Genomic DNA, 26,286 nt, shown 5'->3' on the forward strand with positions numbered 1-26,286 from the left:
TGGGACAAGCGAACACGGCAGAGGTAGTCAGGCCGCGGTACAAGCCGTGGATGAGAGGTTGCCCGGAGTTGGAGCCCATCGATCTCGCTACCTGCGGGGGTGTAAGGTCGTTACACTCGCGTCTACCTATGTACGAGCTGCATTGCATAGTTCCTCGTATTATTCCTATTGATGCCCCGCCGCCACAGTAGCGAGACAGCGACAACCCTCACGAATGCAACGTTCTAATTTCGCGACACAACCCCCTGCAACCACTACCACAGCTTTGGTTCACGACGACGTCGACGTCGGCGACGGGGTCGCGGCCTGATTCGCAAACACTCTAAAAAGACGACCTAGAAGGACAAGGGTCTCTCGTCAAAGACTGCGAAGGTACTCCCTCTCTTCTTCTCTCTTGGGGACGTAGACTAAAGAGTTGAATACACGGTGTGAATCTTTGAACCTTTGCCTTCTAATCCTTTCCTCTTTTTCGCATCGATGTATTCGCAGAAATATTTCATGCGACATAAATCGAACTTTAATCGCTCAAGAAGCTTGGTAGACTCGACGTTGGTGATATGGTATCAAGCCGAATTTTAGCATCCGATGACGGTAGGTGGTGAGAAGAGGAGATCGACACGATCAAATACTCGTGTAACAGATTTCGCGAATCGAGTACCGATGAGATAAAGGTGGTAGGCCTGAGACCTAAGACTAGCACCAGGTCGATAAGTCGTCCACCCCTCGAGAGAGAGTCAGAGGCCGATGTGGGTGCACGAGGGTACACGTACCCCGCGTACCGTAGTTACGGCAGGCACGACATCGGCAATGCGGCAGCCGTTTACGTCGTTATACCGTCCAGCCATCGCACCTGGCACCGCTCGGGATCAGGTCGACCGGTATTTAATGCAGAAATTACAGATGTCATGCGTTACCAGGCTAATCGTAATGATCAACGATTTCGCTCGTCACTCGTTCACCGATGAAAATCCTATTAATGATACCGACAATCGAATAATTACAAATTAATCCTTTAATAACCTGCATACCTCGTGGATCGAACCGCGTTTGCTAACAGTAAAATTACTAGAGACTTTTAACATCGCAGTATCTCGATAATAGGAATTGCTTGTTTGCAAGAAACGTACTGTTTGCACGAAGATGCAATAAGTTCTCGGAGTCTTTGAAGAGCTCGAATCTCGAAGTAATTTCTTCACGACCCAAAAGCGCAGCCGAAAACCGATACGATGCACTTGTTGTGAAACTAAAATAAGTATTTCAAAATACGAAACAACGTAAAACTGGAACGTGCACGTAGCGGTAACGGGAGACGACGTTAAAATTTAACACCAAGAATATCGTAACGAGAAAATTGCAATAAAGTTACTTTAATAAAGCAGTAACGTACTTTTTAACTCGTTCGCTGCCGCACGAAACTTTTACGGAATTGTAAAAACGATCCTCCGTTTTCTTCCTTGCATCCACATTAATGGGTATAATTATCCTAATACTTTACTTTAAATCACGCGTTTTTAAACGGGTACATGACGAAACGCTCGTTAAGAAATTTTAACGAAGAGCTCGTTAGAAATAATTCCACAGCCTGTTGCTGTTACGATGTTTCAGAAACATAATACGTTTGTCTGACGCTGTAGGTACACAATTTAGAAATTTTCTACCGAACGAAATAAACAGTTCTGAAACTTGAATTTCGTGGAAAAAGATGATCATGATTTAATATAGTTGCGTTAAACGGTAAAAAAAAATATAAATTTCGAGTCGAGAAATATCGCGAAGAGATCTTTTGCACAGAAGCAGAGAGCTGGATTAAAAGAAAGCAGGAAAGGCAGGACTCCTTATTATTCTGATATCTCATAGGGAAGAGGAGAAGAGTGCTCGACAAAACAGAAGGGAAGAGAGTGGTACCCTGAGAACCTTCCTGCCTCTTTTTTATCTCAATCCATCTCCTTTTCTCCATCCCTCCCTACGGAGTCAGGTACTCGAAGTAGTGGAGTATCGATTATATGGACCCTGCTTCGTGACCACGCGCCGTCTGCACGGCGTGTTGCCCGGATAACCTACTGACACTGACAATTTTCATGCAACACAGATATTTGTAATATCGATTATTTATTTTATTTGTCGTTAAACCCGTAATACGATGTTCCTAGGCGTTGCTATTCCGTTTATTCCTTTCGGCGCAGCGACCGCCTCCATATTATATATTTCTATTCGAGTCTCACGTTTCTCGGTACGGTAACTCTCGTAAATCCGCGTATTTGATATCACGTTGATATCGATCGTGCCACAAAACGGGAAAATAAATATGCTTCGCGATTTGCCGGGGATCTCTGTCTCGCGTGATTTACAAGACCCTTTTCACGAGTCAACCCTCTTGACTGCTTGTATTTGGGAAGCCGTATCGAGCACGATCAAACGGGAGATACGGGTATACCTTACGTCGGCTCCAAGTTGCTCGAGAAACTAGAAAAAGAGTTCAAATGGACTTTAACGAAGGGAGTCGATCGCTACGGTCGATCGATGCGTTCCAGTCTTTTCTGGAAAATGAAAAGACCAGCAACAAAAGCTTCTGATGTTTCGCGTGTAAGTGCGATCTGCTCTGCCGAGCACATTGACGCGGCTGCTTGATTCGCGCTTGAAAAATAGGCCGACGTGTTGGATTTGCCTTTCTTTTTTTTTCGTTTATGTCGCTTTTCGAGAAACTCGATTCGTCGCTTTAAGGGAACAGGCTAGAACAGAGCGTTCGCTATTCACGGTATATCGAGCGTAAAATTAAAAAGAATGATAAAGCTGAACCATTCCTTCTCGAAATACAATCTTGATCGCGACGCACCGGACTACAAAGGAAATTTATTCTTGCAATAATGTGTTCACGTGCAATATGCATCCGAAGAAGACTCTCGAACGGTAAACATTCATTTCGCATGCAAGAAAGAATCATCGTTCTTCGTTAAACCGAATCCCCTGATTCCGTCGACGAAGTCGCGTACCAGTTCTACTGGTTCGCGCGTTTCCGGCGAATACCCTCGGTTTCAAATCGACTGAACTACGGGAACCTTTTTTTTAAACGATCTATATTAGGAACAGCCGCAGATTGCATGACTCGTTCACGAGGGACTAACACGCGAATACAGTCATCGACCCCCTTTGGCACGGTCACATTATACAATACTACGAAACTGACCTGAGTTAACGTTCCATTCGGTATACGTATATATTTATGTACGCGCGGCCACGAATGTGTACTCAGTCGCGAAAAAATCGATGAAACGGTGCACGAAATCACCCCAATGGTAATTTTCTGCCCTTTATATCCGCAATCTCGTTTCATTTATTACGGTGCTCGCCGCTCGCGCAATATTCTGCGCAAACAAGCCGATTAACCCGAAAGAAGCAGAGGTTCGAGTGGAACGCGTTTCACGATTATTTCTTTCGCGAAATAAAATCTTTCCACCGTTAAAGTCGAAATTTTTCGGTGCGGGAGATTGTTAAAAAATCCTTGATACCACGAGAAGCAAATTTCCTTCCACTAGCACGAGCACCAAAGGAACAATGAATTCTTTTATAGAGACAACATCCAAGAGCGCGTCTTGCATATCTATTCAACGGACGCGAATATCGAATATCACCATTTTTATAACGTTCGGAATGTTACGACCGTAACGTTTCATATTACCCTCTGTTTGATTTCGTTCTCGGGATCCTCAAATCCTTTCAAAGAGAAGGAATATACATATTTCTTTTTACCGTCGCCTTAAGTGAAAAACAAAACACCCCGCACAATTCGTATTCGCGACGAGAAGGAAATTTGATGGATATAAACGAAACGTTTCCCAAGGGTCGCGAAGTACCTTCAGAGGGTTCCCTGAAAATTTTGTATCTTCTATGAAGCCGTATACTAAACTCAACGTATATAAAATTCTTTTACGGATACTTCGTTTAGCTCGAAAATTTGATGTTATATATTTTCTCGTGTTATCATTAAACTACCCTTTCTTTTATACCATAATTCTTTCGCACTCTGTTTAAAATCACGTAGGAACGGAGCGTAAACATGCGCTCGTTCCAAATCGATCTTGAGTCGATCAAAACATCCTCCGATTGATGGCGTCGCGCAAGGGGTAACGCGGGAGCTTTCATCGATCGCAACCTCGCGATCGTAGGATCGTTAAATCGATTGTTAGATTCCAGTACCCTTTGGAAATAATCGTGGAAGACGATGCAGCAAGATGTTTGATCCTCGTTCAAAGTCTTGACCCTGTTTTTCAGCGGCCGCGGTACACACGCGTTTGGAAACGATCAGGGCGCGTGCGTATGCGGGTTACACGGTTTGCGTTAGTGTGTACTTATCAGCGTAGAACGACGTGTGTGCATGCACATAGAGGGAAACGTGGGTGTATGAGTGTATACCTTCAACGGTTTACCACATGTTGCGCCTTGGTGCGCGGAGCGCAAGTCAGCCAGGAGCCCGGGCCATCAGGATAGACAGAATCTCTCCCCTCGGCTCGGTCAGTTACGCGAGTACCAGCAAACGTTCCGCGTGTCTTCCGTTTTCTTCGCCGATGTCGCGATAAAGCCTCGCTATCTATCGTAACGGGACGAATTAATCGTTTTTTAACGTGTTCAGTGCGAAATTGTGAAGCACCCGAGCCGAAGAATAGGGAAATACGGTGCAGTGCTGCCGAGACGATGCGTACGATGCTCTGCCAGTGAGCTGGAACTTTTTTCTCGATAAGGTCTGTATTGGATGATTTACGATCATTCTTCACGCTCGGAAAAATTTATATAAACGTCCAGCAAGGGAAGCTCGGAGTAAATGTTACCGGAAAATGTTGCCGTAATTTGAAGATACTACACACGCTATACGTACTGTAACCATGAAACGTGAAACGTGCTCTCCAACTCTGACTGACCATCTGGACAACGAGATTAAAAGACGTTAATTTGGGAAAAATTGTGACGAAGATAACTCTACGATATTGTCGATTATGCTAGGAAAGAATTAATTTCCCATAAAAATTAATTATCGAAGATAACAGTAGTTGCGTATATTTGAATAAGTCCCTTTTGAATAGTACAAATAATTGTCTTTATATCGAAATTATAGTTTGATAAATGAAGTTTCAGAGAAGAGGATAAGCACGTAATGACCGTACCTTATGTCTGTCCTCTGGTCACACCTGTTACATTGCGAGAATCGCTATACGAGAATACTGATTCGTCTTACGCAGAAAACGAAGACAACGTGTTGTAATTTTCAGCATAAATTGAGACGAAAAATGTAGCTTACGAGAACCCCGTGCCTAGACGTACTTTTTTATTCGACCATCCTTTTTAAACAAAAAGTAGCGAATTAATTAAATCCCAGCTTAATCTTTCAACGAGCCCTTTCATAAAAACCCACGAGCTAATTACGTTTACCAAGATAAAAGTTAGTGTGTGTACATATAAAAGCTAGACGATGAAAAGCAAAAATTACGTAGTTAAAAAATTTCAACGTCCAAATTTAATAATTGTATAAATGTATAATTTGTATTGCTTATTAATCTAGCTATTTCCTAATCATAAATTGGTCGCTCGTCGTTTACGTCTCACCTCGTTCCAGTTTTTCTTTTTGGTCGTGTCGATGAAATACCGTTTTTCGTTTCCAAAAATAGTACAAGCAAGATTGATTTTATAACAAAATTTTAGTCCACTGTTTCGAACGTGTTTCAGCACGAAACGGTATTTAATTAGTATTTCGGTATTAATGAAACGCGCGATTATACATGTTGCTGCAATAATGTAAATGAACTATTCTACTAATAATGGTGTTATAATGATTACACGCGCATATATAATGATAATACGAATCGGAAGGTAATTCGAGCGAAAGAAAGGTATAACTTCGTTGGATTAATTCCAGAAATCACAAATACCATCGAACAGCGCGAGTAACTATAGACCTGTCTAATATTGAAAAGCTATGAATATCACCGACTTCCAGATTTCTCAACGAGTCCTGTATTTCTGCAAATGTATTTCTCTGCATCTACTCGTAAAAGTGCACAGAAGAAAAACGCAAAAAATTTAGAGTCAAATGTTGGTTCGGAGCGCGATTCGTGAATATCTTATGAAATCTAAAAAAGAACTAAATGGTCCCTCTGAAGAGGAAGAGAAAAGTGTACGTAAATCAGAATATTAAACTGAAAAAGAATTCAACGTGTGTTCGATTCAAATCGTTTAAGTACCTCGGAAACGTGTTAAATGAAAATTACCGTCTAAAAATAGTTCCATCCGTGACTTTTTATAGGCTGCGACCATCCATCATTGCAACTACCGTACTACACGCAATCCTTTATTTTCATTGGACCACTGACCTACCTATCGAAGACTTGGCCGTTTTTCTCGCGAACACGCTTCCCTGTTTAAAGCACGCTTCGTGCATTGTTCTTTCGAATAACAAACGACCTGAACTTTTATATCTGAACACGTGCATTTACATCTCTAACCTATATCTTGGGAGTAATTGACCCAAGAATACTGTACGCTTTCGACTAAAATAAAGCTGTACTCCTTTTCTTGTTTCTCTTTTGCAGATTTTAGCGCCTGACAGCGCGGCGGGGTGGCCCCAATGCCGGTCAGGAAGGGCCTCCTCGCCCCACAAAATACATTCTTAGATACTATCGCCACACGTTTCGATGGAACCCGTAAGTATCACCATTATACAGTTTGTTACTTTTTACCGTCGATAGATTCGTTTAAAAAGAGTCATTCAAATTCGCGTTCAATCATCCGTGTACCGAGTTTCAAAAATATTCTAACCACGACCGAGAGTTTTCTTTTCGAGTGAATCGTGCGGCGCACAAATAAAGCAAAGCACCGATAATATTCCGATCACGTCACAGAAACGCCTCGCCGCGCTACGCCGGCAAAGGTATTCGCGTAAACTTTCTCGGGGTTGTAAAAGAACGAAACGTAATGTCGCTGCCATTGGATTAGCCCCAATCCCATCGTTTCGAAGACGACCCTCGTTTGCGAGTCGGCGAACGGAACGATTTGTCAATAGAAAAAAAGTCTTGATCGATTTCAACGGTCTACGAGGAAAAACAAGATTCCTGGTAGAAAATTCGTGGTATCCTCTCGTTCACCTTTAACGACACAATTTTTCGTCGAAACGCACGGATTTAAGAGGGTCGCGATCCCGTAAAGAGTTCGATTCGATCACGATTTCTGTGCTCGTTCGTCGTCGTTGCTCCATTCGACGCAACATCTAATACAATTCGCCGCGGACACGCGTCGCTATTTACTAATCGCTCGACCAAGCTACAAATTAATACCGAAACGTCTCTCGACACACAATTGCCGTGCAGGTTGACGTCGTCGCTAATTCGTATATCAGTCCTATTGGCCGCAACGTTAACAACGCGCGAAACCAAATTGTCTGAGAGGCAACAGTACCCAGATGTGTTTACGTCCAAACAATTATATCGTAAATGTACGTTGAGCTTAACGGCACACGTACACACACATGTTGCGAAACGGTGAAAAGAACGATCAAATCGAGATCACCTACTCTAACACGGGGTATCCATATCGCCCTTCCCTCGGGGCACCAACTTAGTTACCTTCAACCTTTCCCTTTATGGCGAAAACGTAGTTTTGGGTCTACAGAAAAAGTAATCCGAACTGGAGTTGTCGATAACACCGTGACGCGATATCCTTTCTTGATTTTCGATAATGAAATAGTTGGCACGAGATCTACCGGTGGAAACCGATAAACCTCGAAAATTATGTACGTTTCGCGTCGTTATAAACATCGTTCGTAAACCTGCGCGAACGTTTAACAGAGACTATCGGTGTATTAAATTCCGCGCTCGTTATTTCAATATTTGAATAACCTTTTCGAACCGAATGTCCCAGAGGTATCGTTTTAGGTGAGATTTCACCAATAAATATCAAGTTAGAAAAATCCAATAATATATACCCGTTGTAAACTACGAACCAAGAAAAACTAATTACGAGAAAGGGGCTACCAACCGTCGTTATCGTCGTCGTAAGAGAATTACAGCGAAGTTATGTCCTTGGGAAGTAATGGAATCGCAATTTTTTTTTTTTGCTCCTTCGAGATGTCGACGAAATTATATTCGTAGCCAACTAATCTCCGACGGTATTTTAATTTAATTGGGAGATTAAAATCGGAAGTATTTACTTTTAAGTAACTAATTTGTTTCATGCATTTTCATAAGCTACTTAAAACTCTTCGCGTGTTATAAGGCAGACTTCTTCGCGGTCGCATATGTGCGTACATGTATCGTGACCGTTGCGTAACATCGTATTAACATTTACGCAAGAATTAATTTCGTGGAAGCACCTGGTCCACGATGTTAAGACGGTCAAAGCTTCTTAATTTGCATCGGAAAATTTGATCGCCGATCGCTGGCGTCCTGTACTCGCTTCTGTAAGACTATTAAAATTTTCTTAGATAGTTAAAATTTGCTCGGGACTGTATCAAGTGGAGTAACTTGGAATACCGATGGAGCACTTGCGAGACGGTCGTTTTAGCGCGATGTCTGGTCGTTTGAAGGGGATCCCACGACCCTAGAATTATGCTATTACGCTCGATCTTGGTGTTCCATCAAATACTCCAGTTTCCCTACAAACTCGATCGCTCTCGAGGCAGTACAAATATCGTTTACCTCCTTTTGCGTGAAAACAACCTGGAAAAAAGGACCATCGACGTCGGGAAACGAGTATCGAGCTGACACGATAACGATGTCCCGTGTAGCTTCGCGCGGAAGAAAAAGATCACGTAATTAGGTGAATGCAGAATTGATGATTTCGCGATTCAATTTTTCAGTCGCGGTATCGATTCGCTTGGCTTCGTTACGCGAAACAACGGTGAAAGAAGCGAACGCGTATACCTGGAAGTTCGTGACCTTTCCATTGTGAACACTCTGATTTCGGCGAGAGAAAAGGGAAATAATTGCTCGTTAACGACGCCCGAAGTACTTATCCGTGGATATTTTTGGCGCTCTCTTTCTTCGAGCGTGTTTGGCGCATCGCCAACTGGGCTAAAGGATGGTTGACGACTGTTCAAACACTCGTTTGTCTTTGCTGACCAAGACTCATGGAGGACCAATTGGAATATTCGTTTTCATCGCGTCTCTTACGCGCCTATTTGTGATTTCTTTTTCGTCTTCTTCTCGTCGAATCGAAAAGCTTGATGGAAAACGTCGCGGACCGAATGCAAATTACGTCGGGAGAAGAAGAGTGCCGCTCGATCGACGAAACTAATTTTCCAGCAGAACAAAAACGTGGCCGTTAGCGTACGGAAAACTTTAACGCAACTTCGAATAATGCGAACTTCTTCGCGACGTCGCGTTTCAGAACCTGAATAGGGTCGGTGGCGTACAACCCCTTGTTCGTGACCTATGAATTCCAAGCAATACGTTCTCGCTACTTTTACCCCTCGAGTCCGACGACCCCAGACGAATCATAGAATATTAATTTGAAATCGGCGCCACGAACATCGATTTTATTCCGTTTAATCTTGACAGGTACTCGCGATCTGACGATAACATATAAGCGGAGGAAATTGCAGTAATAACACGGCACGGGTTCCTAGAAAACAAAGCGTTAAACGGAACAGAATTAAATGCAATCGTCTTAACTCATAATAAATAGAAGTAACGAACCATGCAACTAATATAGAATTAGCTTAAGGACTTATATAATAGACATGTACAAATATATGTATAGAAGACACGTGCCAAAAAAATATGTTCGCGAAAAGAACCTACATGTCTCAAAGATTAAACGGTGACAAAGCGATTTGTAAGTTTCCTTGTCAAACAGAGGGTCAAAAGTCTAAGCCTCTCAAGGAACGAGAACAAATGTCTTAATTTTTTATTTTTACCCTACCGGGTTTTATTTCTTGCGCGATGATCCAATATCTCGAATACGCGTACAACTTCAATGGAACGTAAATGGCTCTTATTTCGTGACCTTAATTCAAGATCATTAATTTCTTCTTAATGAACGATCACGGCGTACGCTTTCCCCAATGTCTTTTCAACTCGTTTCCACGCGCGTAGGTAGTACGTTTGTTTCGATTCTACGTAGAAATTTTGGGGTATATTATTTAAAGTATTAAATACAATACGGCGAAAGCATATGCCCACGCGAAACGCAGTAAACTTGGATTTTTATTGTACGGTCTAACCGACTGTGGGATAGATTAATTTTTCTTCGGTGCGCCTATTAAACTTGGTAATCCGAGATTTATGGTATATTCCTGTTATTGGAAACGTTGAAGGAACCGAACAATACAAGCGACGCCATATATCTGTACTTAATCCTCGAGGCATAGAATTTCATTTTGACTCTATAATAATAAAATCTACTTTCCGTTCCTATTGAAAAAAATTAGCCTACCAAGAGAGGCTAAGAAAGACTGGACGTCGAGAGGAGCATGAAAAGGGAGTAAGAAAGGTCAAGAAATCTCTTTACACATACCGAATGACCTAATTACTCTTTCCGGTTCGCTCTCAACATTAGCGTTGATTTCATTCCGCTAAAATGTAGAAGAATCGATAATTACCGCGTTCTACGAAACGAGAAAACTAGGACAATTTCGCAAAGGCATCCAAGGAACTCGGGGGAAAGAAAGGGAATGTTATCGTCAAGAAACGTCCAATTTATTTGCCGCTGTCTCTAGAGAGCAATCTCTGGGTAAAACAAAGTTTTTTTTCGAAAACCTTTTCGCTTTTTTTACCTCCACGTGCTATCGAACAGGCAATTTTCCTACGCAGCTGACGCACCGCTAGTTAAAGCTATTTCACCCAAGTAGTAACGATCAAGCAAACGTCAGCCCAGAAATCGGAACGGCACGATGAATCGCCAACGTTTCGCGGTTAACGTTGTGCTTTGTTTCGAGTTAACGAACGAGAAAGGAATACGCCAGCGAATACGTATGCTAAGGAAAGTTGACTAACTAAGATACAACTAAATTAGTAGCGACTCGATATCCCTGGCGGTTTCAAAGTGAAAAGTCGACTGCCGGTTCTCGAATCGCTGTATACCTGTCACGACATATATTTATCGACGATACAACCTCGATGCACTTGCAACGAATTCAAAGCTGCATATCACTATGTGACCTCAAAACTTCTGCTAATAGTTACCGACACCGCAAATAAATGCCAGAGCGACGAACGTTCGCAACAGGCTTTTGTGTCAGACCTAGTGTTTGTAACGCAGAGAACGCTGCACGCGTTACAACTTGTAAACGAATATTTGTATTTTTCCTTTTATTTACCCCTTCTCCGGCAAACTGACGCGCGATAAAAAAATGTTCCATCGTCACTATTATGATTTGACATTTTAATCAGTACGTAACCTCCCGCAATTAATACGTGCTTTTAGGTAACGCATATTATACCGCAACGAAGGGGTTGATGCGACGGTTTTTGAATGTAGAGCCCGTACAACGTAGATGTATCTACGTAAAACGTACACAAGCAATTCCCTTGCGTACTGAGAATTAATTGCAGCGCAACATCGTAGGACGTTAAATTTCATAATCCCCGCAAGTGAATAAACGTATAGGTTGTCTAGAAACTGCGCTCAAAGTTTGGATTGATGCTCGATGTTGGTTAAATTCGTGGCAGGAACACGCGAATCCCTGTATGAATCAATTTGTGAAATCAAAACAAGCCAGGATCTCATGCAAATACGCGTAATCAAAATATATCGTGAAATAGATTACGACAGTGACACGCGAGCGAACTGTAGAATCGTCCCTTCAGTTTTCCGTTACGCTAATTACACGATATCCTTGCCAGGCTGGAAATTGATATCGACCGTGGGAAGCAACAGAGGAGCGGAGAACTGCGAAAAATCTTTTCTAACTGGCTAAACCTCTGACCTATCTAATAGCGAAAACTGACAATGAGGAAACTTTGATGGTGGGAAAGTACGAGTCGTAGTAATTGTGTGGAACATTGAGTTTCATCGTGTTCATTAACCTGGTTTAAACTGAAATTATCCCAGCTGCTGGAAAATGTTCCTTCCCTCGAGAATATCGCGAGCCTCCTAAACGTACGATCGAATTTTCGGCTTAACGACGAAACTAAGTTGTGGAAACGCAGAAATATTTGCAACCGAGTCTCGAAACACTTTCGATTCAGTTTCGTGGAACGACAGAGAGACGTCTAACGATTGCACCGTATCATTGACACTTATCTTATCGTGGTAATCGATAATGACGAAAAGTTATGACGCCGGTTTATTCGTAGGAAAGGTATATACGTCTATCGATTGAAAGCTCGTTCCTTCTTACACGTCGGCAACATACGTTACAGAGCTACTGTTTGCAACGGGAACAAATTGTTTACGATTCGATGTAATAGCCGGTGTATTGCATAAGGAACGAAATTGCCAACGGACGATTACGGAACAGAGGTACGATCGATAATCGTTTCATTTCCCCCGATGAAACGCATTCGTCGCTCAACCAATGAAAGTCTGTTGGCGACGATTTCGAATCGAGGAGCATCTAGCGATCTTTTTTTGAAAAGGTACGACTAACCGAGTCAATACCGTGGAGGAAAGTCGGTATGGGTTCCCTTAGACAGCGGACTTGATACTAGCAGGCTTAATCTCTTCATATTCCGGTCTAAGGAAGGCATTATACAGCAAAAGGAGATCTAACTCGTTGTGGGGAGAAAGGGAGGATACCCCACACCGACGAAGACGGACAGAACCTTCTTTTATCTCAGGCTACCTTCTCAAAGGAAATTCCGAGCTTTCTAGTTTCTCTTACAATCTGTGCTCGTCCGTCAACGAAACAACTACAAATAACCGGTTGGAATACCTTTCGATCCGGAACGAAATTGATTTATTAAATATTTAACCGACCATTTCTATTCGATCGTTACTTTTATAGCAGATATCTATAAAAAGTTATTGGAAAAGATATTTCTCCGTTCCATCCGCGATTGGTTCGCGGGATATTCAACTTTTCTGTTTTCATATAATGGAAAGTAGCGGCGAGACTTTTGTAAAATGAACTAATTTAGAGAACGTAACGAGAATCCGACCGTTCCATTTGCCTCACAATTCCACGTACTCGAAATTTTGTAGAAATCTGATTAGGGGGAACGGTACAGTGCGACCTCAGTGGAAATTGCTAAGTTATCATCGTCACCGACCTCAATCATGGGTGATAAAGTCCCGTTGGTAATGAGTCTCCCTCTCTCTCCCTCTCGACCTTCCACTTTAAATTGCATCGAAGAACGAAGATTATAAATACGAAATGTCGTTCTTACTCGGACCGGGTTTTGCGGCGTAAAAATTTGCCCAGAAAATTTTCATTACAAACGGATCGATGGAAAGCGCGGAAGGCGCCCTAGCGCTACATTAAAAAATTGCTTACGGTCGAATAACCGGAATAGAAGTTTAGCCTCTGGAGAGAAGGAGAGAAAAAGGAGAAACGGAGTGAAAGAGATGCAAAGTTTATCGCTAAGTGCTAGAAACGGGATAAAAGTTTCTGCGTCGAATAGACGGGAGTATTTTCGGTTACTCTGTACAAAAAAGACACGGAGACTCGTCTTGCAATGGAGGTCAACCTTTGCTCGCGATCCTTTCAAGAATATTACGTCCATGACAATGGGAACTGTCAAGACAGATCGCGATTGCTACGACAATCTAATTAATTTCATCGAAACGTTCTGGTCAAGATGAAATTTTGAAATAATACCCTTCTCTTCGTCCGATCTCCGATAAGAATCAATTGGACATACCGAAACGAGCCGGGATCTCGACTTCGATCGTACAAGAAGCCTTCGATACACTCTTTGCTCGAGGGTGAACTCGCGACCGTATCGACAACGAGTTGATACAATTTACTGCTTTAGATTTTCGTTCCTTTGTCGGATTCGTGCGGTAACCTCCAGTTCGATTCAGCCACTTTCCTCTATTTTCTAGGATTAATTTCCTATCGGGAATGTATCGAATTTATCCATTAAGGGCTGAACCGCGATCTCCGCTGTTCCATCGTCGATGAAAAAACTTGCACATCCGATAAAAATTTCTACGTAAATTTTAATCCGCGTAACAAAAGATTAAGAACGATACACGGGAAAAGGCAGAGAGCTCTCCCTTTATTTACGAGGACTTTAATAAAGTCCCTGATACGTGATGAAAAGCGCAAGGTCGACATGTATGGTTAATACCAACTTTTAATCCGTATAACCACAGTATCACCATCGTAAACAGACAACGCATGCTTTTCATTACCATGCGGGTATACCAATTTCGACACGTTCGCAAATTTCGAACAAAGTACCTATTACGTTTTCTTAATCCCCGTGTACGTTGATATCACGGCAAAAACACGGTCTAGTTCTCTCTGGTTTTGCTGCACCGATATTTATTCACGAGGCTTAATTAACAAAGAGACACGAAAAAACGAACGTAAAAGGGCGATCGTTATTTATGAATTTACGCGTACGTGTTCGCGCCGTAAATATAACTATCCAACGCAACTAGCGGGACATCAATTTAACCGCATTAACCACAATAACCGTGGCAACGTACCGTCATATCCACTTAATTATTTGGAGGTTATCGGGAAATATGGCTAGCAACTTACGAAGCAGTTATCGCTTTTCAATTAACGACAGGAAAACACGAAAATTTGCTTGATCTTGACCAGCGGGATTATAGTTCCGAAAATATTCGCTAATTGCGCTCGATCGAATTATGGTTCGGTTTAATCGCATCAGTCCTGAATTCGGAGACCGTATGAATCCCACCGTTTTTGGCGAACCGAATTTACGCGTTCAAACCGACATCGAATTAAGTCGTCAGGAAAGAAGGAAAATGGACATGCGAGAATTATTGGTTTTTATGAAACGGAGGAATATGATTTTCGTGCGTTCATCCGTAACGGGCAAAGCTGCTTTTCTCATTTGTGTTTTCGCGCGCAAATTTCTTTCGCATATTCGTGCAGAACGAATTTTTTACGATCTACGGTTTCTTTACGTCATACACTTTAACTATTTATCGCTGTTTGCAACCAAACTTTCTAACGCTGACCTGTGTCGGACACGTAGGCGATACACAATCGGTTCCATTAGTCTTTGTCAAGACTTGGCTGAAACTGTAACGTTTACGCTGCTTTTAGCAGCTGATGCGATGATCGTAAACGCTATCGTTGTCGTGACCCTGCAGTTTATACGCGTACGACTAGTGCACCTACGTGCATGATCGAATCGAATATTTGGACGACGATTTCGCGAAACGGGGTCGTGTAAATACCCGGGAAAAGATACCCGCGAAAATAACGAAATAACGTGTAGCTTTCGTGTCATCGCGGAACTACGAAATTCTAACGTTTCTTGTTGAACCGCTCAGGCGAAGTAATTACACATAATTCTCCGTCAAAGTCAATGTTCGCTTACGTATCTCGTAACATTTCTTCTACGAGCGGAATTAATCTCTCACCGTTTCGTGACCATGTAGTCGTAATAAACGGGTAATTAGCAATCTATTCGAGCAAAAAGAGCAATTAACTCAACGATTCGTTTCCGCACGTTATTAAAGCGTTTAAACCGAAATTAAACGCATACGGACGCGATGACATTACTGAAAATTAATCGATAAGGTAACGCAAAAATAAGCAACGAGTTAAATAGTCAAACAACGTACAAACTTCACCCTTAAACAGTATTTTTATCTTACAACCCTTCGCGGCCAAACTCCCTCTATATCGGACACGTAACAGTCACTGTTTTCCGCACAGCGTGAAGGGTGGTTTTAATCGTTGTCAGTCACCATGATCCGTTCTACTAACTGTATAAAAAGTTACGCGACGTTGTTTGGACGTGCTCATCCACCCAAAAAACAAAGACGAACTTTCGGTGTACATTTATCTCGAACAAAAGTTCCAAGTACTTTTTGCGCTTCCACCGAACCGTAGATGATTTCGGCTTGCGGTCAGGGAATCGAAGACGACCCAAAGATCCGTATCTGTTTAACCGAAACCGTTCGATAAACGGTGTCGTTGCTTTTGCTTCCGAGACGAGGAAGCGTGGAGAGAGGAAGGAATCGCACAAGACGGAGAAACAAGGAGCGTGTTTCAGGGGTAGCCGTAAAATTAAAAATAGTACCGTCGTTACCCTGAGAATGATTACGCGTGACGTCAGAGACGTTGACAAAGCTATCAACCAATGAAGTGTACCACATGGTGCAATCATGCATCAACTTCTTGCGCCACGCACTTTTACCCCACGTAATCATCAAAATCTTGTTTACGCGTGCCTTTGTTCCACTTTTGACCTTATAACCTATCTCTATGATCCCCAGGAGAATTTCGCTTTTTCTTCTCCTTTACTCAATTATTTCTGTTTAAACGTATTTTAATGTTATATAACCTGCGACGGAGGAACCCGAACGGATAAAGTACTCGTAATACCTCTTTGTAACGAATAAAGCCGGGTTGATCAGTTGCACGGTGTTAAAAGTTTCATCGGAACTCGCTATTTAGTTCTTTCTTTTCGATCCCTCTTTTGTTCTTTTTTTCTGTATAGGCTCGCGAGATATTGACTTGCTGACTACGTCGGAACCGTTAAACCAAACAATAATGAAAGAAAAGCACGATTCGCGCGGGATTAATTGGCGAAAATTGGCTGTTCCGTAACTAAATAATGGAAATAACGAATCCATATAATGCGTTGATCGATTGAAATTCGAACGCAATTTTCGGCATTTGGAGGACCGTTCTACCGACAGGCACGTTCTTCCGTTTAATCGAACGTTCTATTTGTTGACAGACAGCAACTTTGTGCTGGGAAATGCGCAGGTTCCGACGATCTACCCGATCGTTTATTGCTCGGATGGTTTCTGCGAGCTGACAGGATTCGCGCGAGCGCAAATCATGCAGAAAGGTTGCGCTTGCAAGTTCCTGTACGGCCCGGAAACGAAAGAGGAGGAAAGGGCAATGATCGACAAGAGCCTCGAGAGCAAGACGGAACTGAAAATGGAAGTTGTGTTTTATAAGAAGAACGGTAAGTTTTCGTAGAAATGTTTTATTCGAGAATGCAGCCTTGTAAGTTTGAAGGCGAGCAATTACAAACAGTAAAGCATATCAGTCTTTAATTCGGTTTCTTATTGTAAGTCAAAGTTTGACCGTGCTGATGGCTTATCTTCCGTAATTAGTTCGACCTGATTTCCGTCGTCCGGATTCTACGTGCAATTTCTGTAACTTTGCCGAATCTTTTCAAAGGAAAGGAAACAAAATGAAATAAAAAAGATTGGCTCGACGATTTAATATCATTAGTCAGCGCCATTCGATGTAAACGCGTGCACGAAGAGCACAGGTGCAATCAAATACATTTAATCAAGGTAATCGATTCGATCGGGCACCGTGATATTTGTATAGCATCTGTTCGCGTAACCGATACGATTATTTTTTTTTTTTGTTATTCGTTTTGTTTCCGTTCGATGTTCGAAAAGGCAAGTTTCGCGTTTAATCGACGTCGAGTAAGAACGTTCGGGTCACGAGTGTTTTCGAACGTAAATTTATCCGTTTGCCGGTCAATTAATTTTTACCGCTGCGCGCTTAACGAGAGACTATTCGTTCGATTTTAATCGACAGGAAGTCCATTCGATTGTTTGCTCGATATTGTTCCGATCAAGAACGAAAAAGGCGACGTCGTTCTGTTCTTGGCTTCCCACAAGGACATCACCCACACGAAGAATCTTCAGCTGTGTGAGTTGCCCGATAGTGGTGAGTTCTAGCCAAGCTTCGCTGCTGAACTCAGCCTGACGAAACGATTTTCTCTGGAATGCATTTCGATCGACGTGACTGATGAATTGCATTCCAAAGTATCCGAGCACGGACCATACGTCGGGTATGGATCAAACGTTCCCAATGTAACGTACTTTCCTTAAACGTACCTAACGTTTCGTGCTTTCTACACCGCGATCACGCAACACGCTGCACATAAACCTAAAATGCAACGTTATTCTTTGAAGCAAAACACCCGAGAACGCAAATCAAAAGCTAGCCAACAGCTTCGAATAGTAGTTTGCTTTTCTTGTAGAATTTACACGTCACGCCATCGCGTCGTTGCACGTGTTGCTCATTTACAAAATCGACGTGCATATTTTACGTGCGAACCAGCGAACGCGCGAACGAACAACATTTTTGCTATTTACGCTAGTTTTCAGAGCAAGCAAATTTTTTCTCCAGAAATGCCTTTATACAATAATTAGTCGAGAACGTGTACGTTTTATCTCCGAGTGCTTTAATTGCACGCAAAGTACAGTTTTTAAATGGTACAAAGGAAGAAACGCAAACGACGACGGTAAAATTACGTTTCAGACGCAAACGGCGGGCTCGATCCGGAGGCACCGCCGGCTAATTACGGCAGGAGAAGAAGTCGCGCCGTCCTTTATCAATTATCAGGCCATTACAAACAGGACAATAAGCACAAAATTAAATTGAGCAATGTAAGCGATTCGTTCTTATTTCAAACCCTATATGTTTCAATCATTAAACGACGGTAAATCGAATCTTTACCGCGAGTCTCTCTGTTATTTTAGAATCTTCTGCATACCACTGCGCCACCTTTACCAGAGTATAAAACAACGGGAATAAAAAAATCTCAATTTATTCTGAGTCACTACGGTGGTTTCAAATCTTGCTGGGATTGGTTGATACTCCTCGCAACCTTTTACGTGGCGATCGTCGTTCCTTTTAACGCGAGCTTCATTAACATCGACAGGCCTACCATGGTCAGCGACGTTGTCGTCGAGGTCCTTTTTATAATCGGTGGGTATACGTTCCTTTGCGCGGCACGTTCGTTTTCGTTTAACAGTTAATAAGCCTGATCGAATTTCGAGAAGAACGGATACAGTAATTGACTCTGGAATGCTCGATACTCTTATCGATTGGTACGCTTTTAAAATAATCCAGTCGAAAGGAAACGCGAAGGAGGGTGGTATTTCTTTTATTTCATCGGTGATTCGAGCAGCTACGATTCCTCCCTACCCTATAACTAACCCACTCGAGCAATTCCTTCCAAGTTCCTCGAGACGCGAACACGTCCAGATTTCTTTCATTTTGCATGCACTCGTTTGTTTTTTTAAACGCGAACTCGTTGTACCGTCACTCCCATCTTTTGACACCAATCGGACTCTTCCGGCCGCTTTTCGCTAGCGATACGTTCACGCTACAATCACGGAATCAATTTATCGTGTTGAATATCGAGTAACTACGTTTCAAAAGCGAAGGCTCCTCGCGGCTGTTCTGTCAGATCTCTTTGAAAATATAAAAAAAAAAAACGAGACGGGAACAGCGTTTAATTTGCAAGTATACTACAAAAATCGTTTCACCGATTAAAGATCACCCTCTGCCGTCAGTCAATGTCGCTAAACTCGTTTCTAGTGGAAAGTTTAGCTACTCGCGAGTATAACTTTGCACGAAACTAATTTGACGACCAGCGTGTGAGCAAGCGAATTTTCGGACGGAAATTCAGTTTCTAAATGGGATTAAAAGCAGTTCATCGCGCGAGGATAAAGTTCCTTAACGCGTTTCCGCGTTTCCACGTTACGAAACTCGGAAGGGCAACTAACTACGAGAACAGTTTGCCTTCTCTTCGCTCGAGACAGAGAGCACGCATTTCTAACGTACGCTCCCGGTTCCGGTCTCGGCTGTAAAGCGCAAATGTGCAGAAACAAACAAAACGCGTAACACGATCTTTTCGCAGATATCGTTCTGAATTTTCGAACAACGTACGTAAGCAGGAAAGGAGAAGTCGTCAGCAACAGCAAAAGCATTGCCGTAAATTACGTGAAGGGCTGGTTTTTCGTCGATTTGGTCGCCGCTTTACCCTTTGATTTTCTTTACGCCTCCGACGTTTATAGCGGCGAGGTAAGTAATTATCGTCGAACACCTACGAACGGTTACGTCGGCAAAACCGAAAGAACGTCGAGAAGAAAATCGTGAAGGGAATTCATTTCGCGAAGGTCAATACAGGATTCGTTCGATCGAACGCGTCGCGACGATTGCACGTGTCGTGTTTTCTCCGGAACTTGGGTACGCTTCAATACGATTCAAACGACGTATCTCACCGATGAATGGTACAATCATCCGGTCGTCGTAAGTTCGCGCTACTCGAGCATACGTTATTACATCGATTGTTCGATCGAATCGAGTCGTATCATTCGGGACGCGCGCCAACACTCGATACAGTGTAAATTCCAATATTATTTCTCGATCGACGTAATCGACGTACTCTGACCGTCCGTTTAGTGCGCTACTAATACCGCATTTACATCGCAGGAATCGGGACACGGTAATATTCATTTAGTAAAATTAACGCGATTACTGAGGCTAGCGCGATTGCTGCAGAAGATGGACAGATATTCGCAGTACAGCGCCGTGATTTTGACTATGCTGATGCTATTTTTTATCCTGGTGGCACATTGGTTGGCTTGCATTTGGTTCGTTATCGCGGAAAAGGAGAGATTAAGAAACGATAACGAATGGGATCTCGGTAAGTTCGGAATTTTCTTGCGTAACGAATTCCACGGAATGCGACTATCCGATGCTTATTGATAGTGGGAAACGTACGCCTACGAGTAAATCGTTCGAAAGGTTTATCTTCGCTTCCCTTCCGTTAGAAACACGTGATCGCGCTCATCTCAACCGAGAAACCCTAAGTTGATCCCGTACGCGTTACGTGTACGGTAGCTTATCCGTTATGTACCTGCTTAGATATACAGACTGGTCCCCCATCGCTCGTTTTCGACGATCCTGTCTTTTGAGAGCTCCGGATTCTACGATGCTCGGGAAAGTTGAGCTATATTCGCGTTAAACCGCAAAATTATCACTTAAGGGAAAGTGTATCGCGCAATTTAATCGCAGACGTTTGCTCGTGCTAGACATCCTCTCGTAACGCTATTACCGCTTAATCCCGAGACTCGAAAGCATCCAACTTTGATGCGCTCAAAGAAGAGACTCGCGACTTTGGCATACTTGTACGTTCCCCTGCAATCGCGAAGCTTTTCGAAACGCTTTTGAAACGCAGCAAGCGATCGATTTTATACTCGACGGCCCGATACAGATTTTAACCCAGTGTACTTTTGCAGGTTGGATTCACACGTTGGCTGAGAGATTAAAAATTTCCGTGAATAACGTAACGCACGCGGAAAGCTACATCACGGCACTGTATTTCACTTGCAGCAGTTTGACGTCGGTAGGATTTGGAAACGTTTCGGCCAACACGTTTTCCGAGAAATTCTTCTCGATTTGCACGATGCTGATCGGCGGTTAGTAATCATTCTCAATCGATACGTTTGTTCCGTACGGATTATCAATTAATTATTCGATAATCAATTAACGGCTACTCTATGCTTGTTTACCCCTTGCACGAGAATCGATGCGCGAATTAGGGGCAAACGACGTTAATTAGGACCAAACAAATTTAATTGTAAATGTACGCTAGGAAATATGTATCGGCATATTCTATACGTATTGTGTATGCTACACAGCTCTGATGCATGCCGTGGTGTTCGGTAACGTGACGGCGATTATTCAAAGAATTTACTCTAGAAGATCGCTGTATCAAACAAAATTACGGGATCTCAAGGATTTTTTCGTGCTGCATCAGATCCCGGAGGAACTGAAACAACGTATGCAAGACTATTTCCAAACTATGTGGTCCCTCAATCACGGTATCGATATACACGAGGTAAAGTGCACGTCAACGAACGGTAAATAGTTGTACTACGTGATGCGAGAGTGGCAAGCGTATCGACACACCGTGTCACGCCGCGTGAAATTAATTATATACGAACGCGACGTATTAATCCTTTTAGACCCTGAAACAATTTCCCGAGGAACTCAGGGGAGACGTTTCGATGCACCTACATCGCGAGATATTGAATTTACCGATATTCGAAGCTGCTTCTCAGGGTTGTCTCAAACTACTTTCCCTCCGAATTCGAAATAATTTTTGTGCCCCTGGCGAGTTTTTGGTTCACAAGGGAGACGCGCTATCGTACATCTACTATCTGTGCAACGGGTCTATGGAGGTCGTGCAAAACAACATGGTCGTAGCGATCTTAGGTACGACTCTACTCGAGATGTTCGTCGATCTACATCGATACCTTCGTATCGCGTAATTTCGTGTAATTCGATTTAAAGGAAAAGGTGATCTTGTGGGCTGTGACATAAACGTTCACCTGCAGCACAGCAGTAACGGGGGTGGAACCGGTGGTTCGGGATCCGATGTCGTGGTCAAATCGAGTTGCGACGTGAAAGCGTTAACCTACTGCGATTTAAAGTGCATAAACATGCACGGTCTAGTGGAAGTGCTTCGATTGTATCCCGAGTATCAGCATGAATTCGCCAACGATATACAACACGATCTTACTTACAACTTGCGGGAGGGATACGAGGCCGAGGTAACTTTCGTGCAAACATCATCGAAAAACATCGCGAAAGAGGAATCGATACAATTTTTGCGTCGATGCATTTTTTAGCAAGAGTCAGATATGAACGGACCATCGTTAACGCTACCGTCGATCAGCGAAGACGACGAAAACGTGCCTGACGAGGGGGAGACCTCGCCTTTATCGCCACCGAACAAGTCGCCTTTGCACGCGTCATCTAGTCCGAGACACGCTAAATTCAGGTAAGTCGATCCGGCGTCGCTTTGATTATCTACACCTGCGCGGTATACGTAAATGTACTCTGCACGGTAAATCACAGGGACGATTATCGAGAAACGAGAAGACACGGAAGGGGAGTTCTGGTGAGGGGAAGAGCGGCTCAAGTGATCGCTCAAGAATCGGTGGAGGATCATATTCGCGGATCGGTAGAAAGACTCGATACGCAATTTTCTACGTTACATCAAGACGTCGCTACGCTTAGCTGCGAGGTACGTTTGAGAAGAATCTCGTACACAACGGGTCTTTGATATTCTGTTCGATGATAATAGGTCAGAAACGCCATCCAAGCACTGCAAATACTAGCCTGTTCGCCACAAAGTAATCCGAATTTACCAACCCCCGCGAGCCGAGGGAGCGGCGTTTTGGCGAGAAGTTCGTCGCATCCGCCGGATGCTTTATGCTGGGATCCTCCAGCGAGAGTGTCCGACGCGTCCACGCAAACGGATTGGCCTGTCGATTTGTTCGAGTCCTGGGTCCGAGCAAATCCTCAAAGAGTCCTGAGGATCCTCGAACTCGAACCAGACACCCTGTCGAGGCAACCCCCGTCTCCGTCTTCTCCTCCTCCGCCGCCGTACGAACCCCTGTCACCCGTGGTGGGAACTCCACCCCGATCGCCGTCGCCAACCCCGTCTCAAGGTACAATTACTCTATTCCCTTCGGATTCTCTAATTATCGATTCTAATCGTGAATATAACATTGGCACCAACTGTTCCCCCAGGTAACGATAATTTCGTGTACGGCGATAATCACGGAGAACGACACATTCCTCGTTTGTACAAACCGACGAATTCTAGCTGTGATCCGGATAACAAATTGTCGCATCGATTTAGCGCCGGTGACGCCGATAATGCGGCTTTGTATCAAGGGTTCAGCGCTATGCGTCGACTTCCAGAATCACGCTCCTTGAAATTTGATCCCTTTGATAGCTGAACATTTCCAATAAACATATCAGGGTTATCAGCCTTAGAGCACACCCAAGAAATAGAGAATTCGTAGGTGCACGATAATCGAAACAAAGCGAAACGCGGATGTGATGGCTTAAAATGGAGAACAACCAAATACGAGACCCGTCGTTTCGGGTTTTCGGTTTCATTCGTCGATTCTTGCGTTGATCGCGTTTGTGGCGTCTGTTCATTTTTTATACATGGTACTTGCCGCCACTTGAATTCTATTGTTAGTTACGAACCGGTACCTATTGGTTTTGTATTCACAGCGTTGTTGAATTTTCTATCGGTGACTCGATTACGACTGATCGATCGACTAATTTTTCGTCCGAAACGCACTTTCCAATTGAACCTTCCGAATATCGGCGACTAAAGTTTCTCCGACCATCGCAAAATTTGTCCAAAATTCTCAACAGCTCATCTTCCGCGAGCATCTTGTCGAATCAGCAGAGAAACGTTTAAGATAACCCGACGGTAACTTCACTCGAATTACAAAAGACTTTACAGATATCACGGAAGGAAATTTTAAACTTTAGCGTAGCAATAACGTGCACAAGAAGTTTCGATGTATCCTATAACGTCCAAGTTAGATAGTAGTTACGGTAAAGTAGCCATCGTTCGAGCATTTACTATAAACACATGGTTGATTTCAACAAATCATCCGATCGATTCGAAATGAATGTATCATAGAAAAATTGTATCGCGCGGGTGTGTATCCAATTGTAAGTATCACTTGAATGGATTCAATGTAAATAGCGTATCGCTATCGAAAATATGTGATAAGGCACGGCTTTGGCCATGCACGATAATTATATTCGTTCATCTTTCATCGTCATTTGTGAAACGCTTGTGTCGGTAACGGAAGTTGCCCGTGTAATCGTGAAATCTAGTACCTATAGATTAATAGCCCTGTACGTGTATCTATACGTTTCGTATAGAGAAAAGATTGGTGCAATTTACGCAATACGAATGTCTCGAGAAAACAATCATTACATTGGACGAATAATATTACTATTGAAAGACCAACAATCGCACTCGTGTCTAGTACATAGTGGAAACCTTACGATAGACGAAACATTTACATGTATTAATAACGTCGTCATTTCACAAATGTCAATGAAAGCAGCTGTTTTATAAATATTTCATATATTTTGTTATACTATTTCTATGCTCCTCACCTTATAATTCAAGCTAAACGTATTGTAATATTATCTACTCAACCTATCTCACGTATTCTACTACTTTTTACACTCTTCGAGTAACTTACGAAAGAGAAATGTTCGTCATTTCAACGTGTATAGAAATGTCAGCATGCACAAAGAAAATGGAACGCGTATGGTCTTAAAGTTGACGAATTTCCGAAAATGTTCAAAGATGTACAATTATCATTCGGTATGCTGATTCGATCCGAATTTCGAATTAAAAGGAACAGAAACAAATTATTATTCGTGTTATACGCGCGTTTGCGTGCGTGTATCCGTGCTTGTGCACGCACGCACACGTGCACGTATATATGTATTTCTCCCTGTACGAACTTAGTTGATAAGTTTATGTCAAGATGCAAAGGCATCATCGAATTATCAAAAATTTAGCTAAACTCAATGAAATTTTTTATCACACACTTTTTTATCTAAACTAGTTAGAGAGAAACTTCGAATGAACGGCCTTAAAAGAAAGATTTATTTTTTTCACTGTTCTTGGATATCACCATGATCTAAATCTAAATGTTTGATCTCTGTGGAACTGACGCCGATGGATTTCCGTTTAATGTTCTGGGTCGAATTACGAAACGCCTCGATAAATTACGTTTTAGCCCTAACCTAATCGGGAAGCAATACAACCGAACGATAACCGATCAAACAGCGATCGAATTAAGTCCTTTTATAACGTTTCTACGTTAAGTTATCCACTACGAATGTAACAGATTATAATTGACTTTCTCCGCAGGCGTCGAATATCAAGTTTTTTTATATCGGTTAAAAAAATATATAAATATTGTACAAATGCGAATAGACGAATGTATAATTCTAAAGCGACAGAGTATATTTATAGACTACGCTGTCAGAGAACGACGGTATCTTGAAAGTACCAATGTTAATGAGTATATAGTTTAAAAAAGAAAGACAAAAGAGAATAATACTTTCACTGTTGAACCGCGCCTGTTGTACAAACTTTCCGTTGATAATTTCAACAAGGAATAAACGACGGTATCGTTACTTTCGTGTCACGCATTGAACGTTTTAGCAATACCAAAAGAAAAGTTACAACTACTGCGAAAACGAGAAGGAAAGCGAATCTATCGAAATCTATCAGGCATTTGTAAATATTCTTCAATGCTTACTGTACAATGTGCGTCTTATAATTGGCATTATTTGTTCATTTGTCTTATTATAAAAAAGTAATAAAAATAATCAGCGATATATTTGATTAAAACTTTTTCTTTAGATAATTTCGTTTCAACAAACATAACCACTGTTAACGGCGATTCCAGCGTGAGGTTATACAACATCTGATAATAAAATGTTAATTGTAAAAGTGCATATGTAATATGTGTATTTTGGAAACAAGAAATTCGTAAAAGTTTATCGTTCCCTATTTCTATGTAGTTTCTAATATT

The 26,286-nt window shown here is 42.4% G+C and overlaps 2 protein-coding genes across 7 annotated transcripts in view; one reads left to right on the forward strand and one right to left on the reverse strand.

The window, feature by feature from the left end:
* Positions 1-26,286, reverse strand: part of LOC100880352 (uronyl 2-sulfotransferase) — a 34,352-nt gene that overhangs the window by 7,524 nt on the left and 542 nt on the right. The window lies entirely within an intron of this gene.
* Positions 4,426-26,252, forward strand: Elk (Eag-like K[+] channel). Of its 6 annotated transcripts, none has more exons than XM_003704174.3 (16): positions 4,426-4,736; positions 6,579-6,689; positions 16,818-17,051; positions 17,642-17,773; positions 18,371-18,498; positions 18,592-18,820; positions 19,758-19,921; positions 20,333-20,546; positions 21,142-21,321; positions 21,544-21,743; positions 21,871-22,120; positions 22,199-22,458; positions 22,537-22,688; positions 22,766-22,934; positions 22,995-23,361; positions 23,444-26,252. In XM_003704174.3, the coding sequence occupies exons 2-16, from the start codon at positions 6,614-6,616 to the stop codon at positions 23,653-23,655; spliced, it is 2,967 nt and encodes a 988-aa protein (XP_003704222.1). In that variant the 5' UTR covers positions 4,426-4,736; positions 6,579-6,613; the 3' UTR covers positions 23,656-26,252. The 6 variants fall into 6 exon arrangements, with proteins under 6 accessions (XP_003704222.1, XP_012142910.1, XP_012142911.1 ...); XM_012287520.2 differs by having other exon boundaries at positions 17,642-17,755; XM_012287521.2 differs by lacking the exon at positions 17,642-17,773.

This window comes from Megachile rotundata, chromosome 6 (assembly GCF_050947335.1).
Source record: "Megachile rotundata isolate GNS110a chromosome 6, iyMegRotu1, whole genome shotgun sequence".
NCBI classification, from domain to species: domain Eukaryota; kingdom Metazoa; phylum Arthropoda; class Insecta; order Hymenoptera; family Megachilidae; genus Megachile; species Megachile rotundata.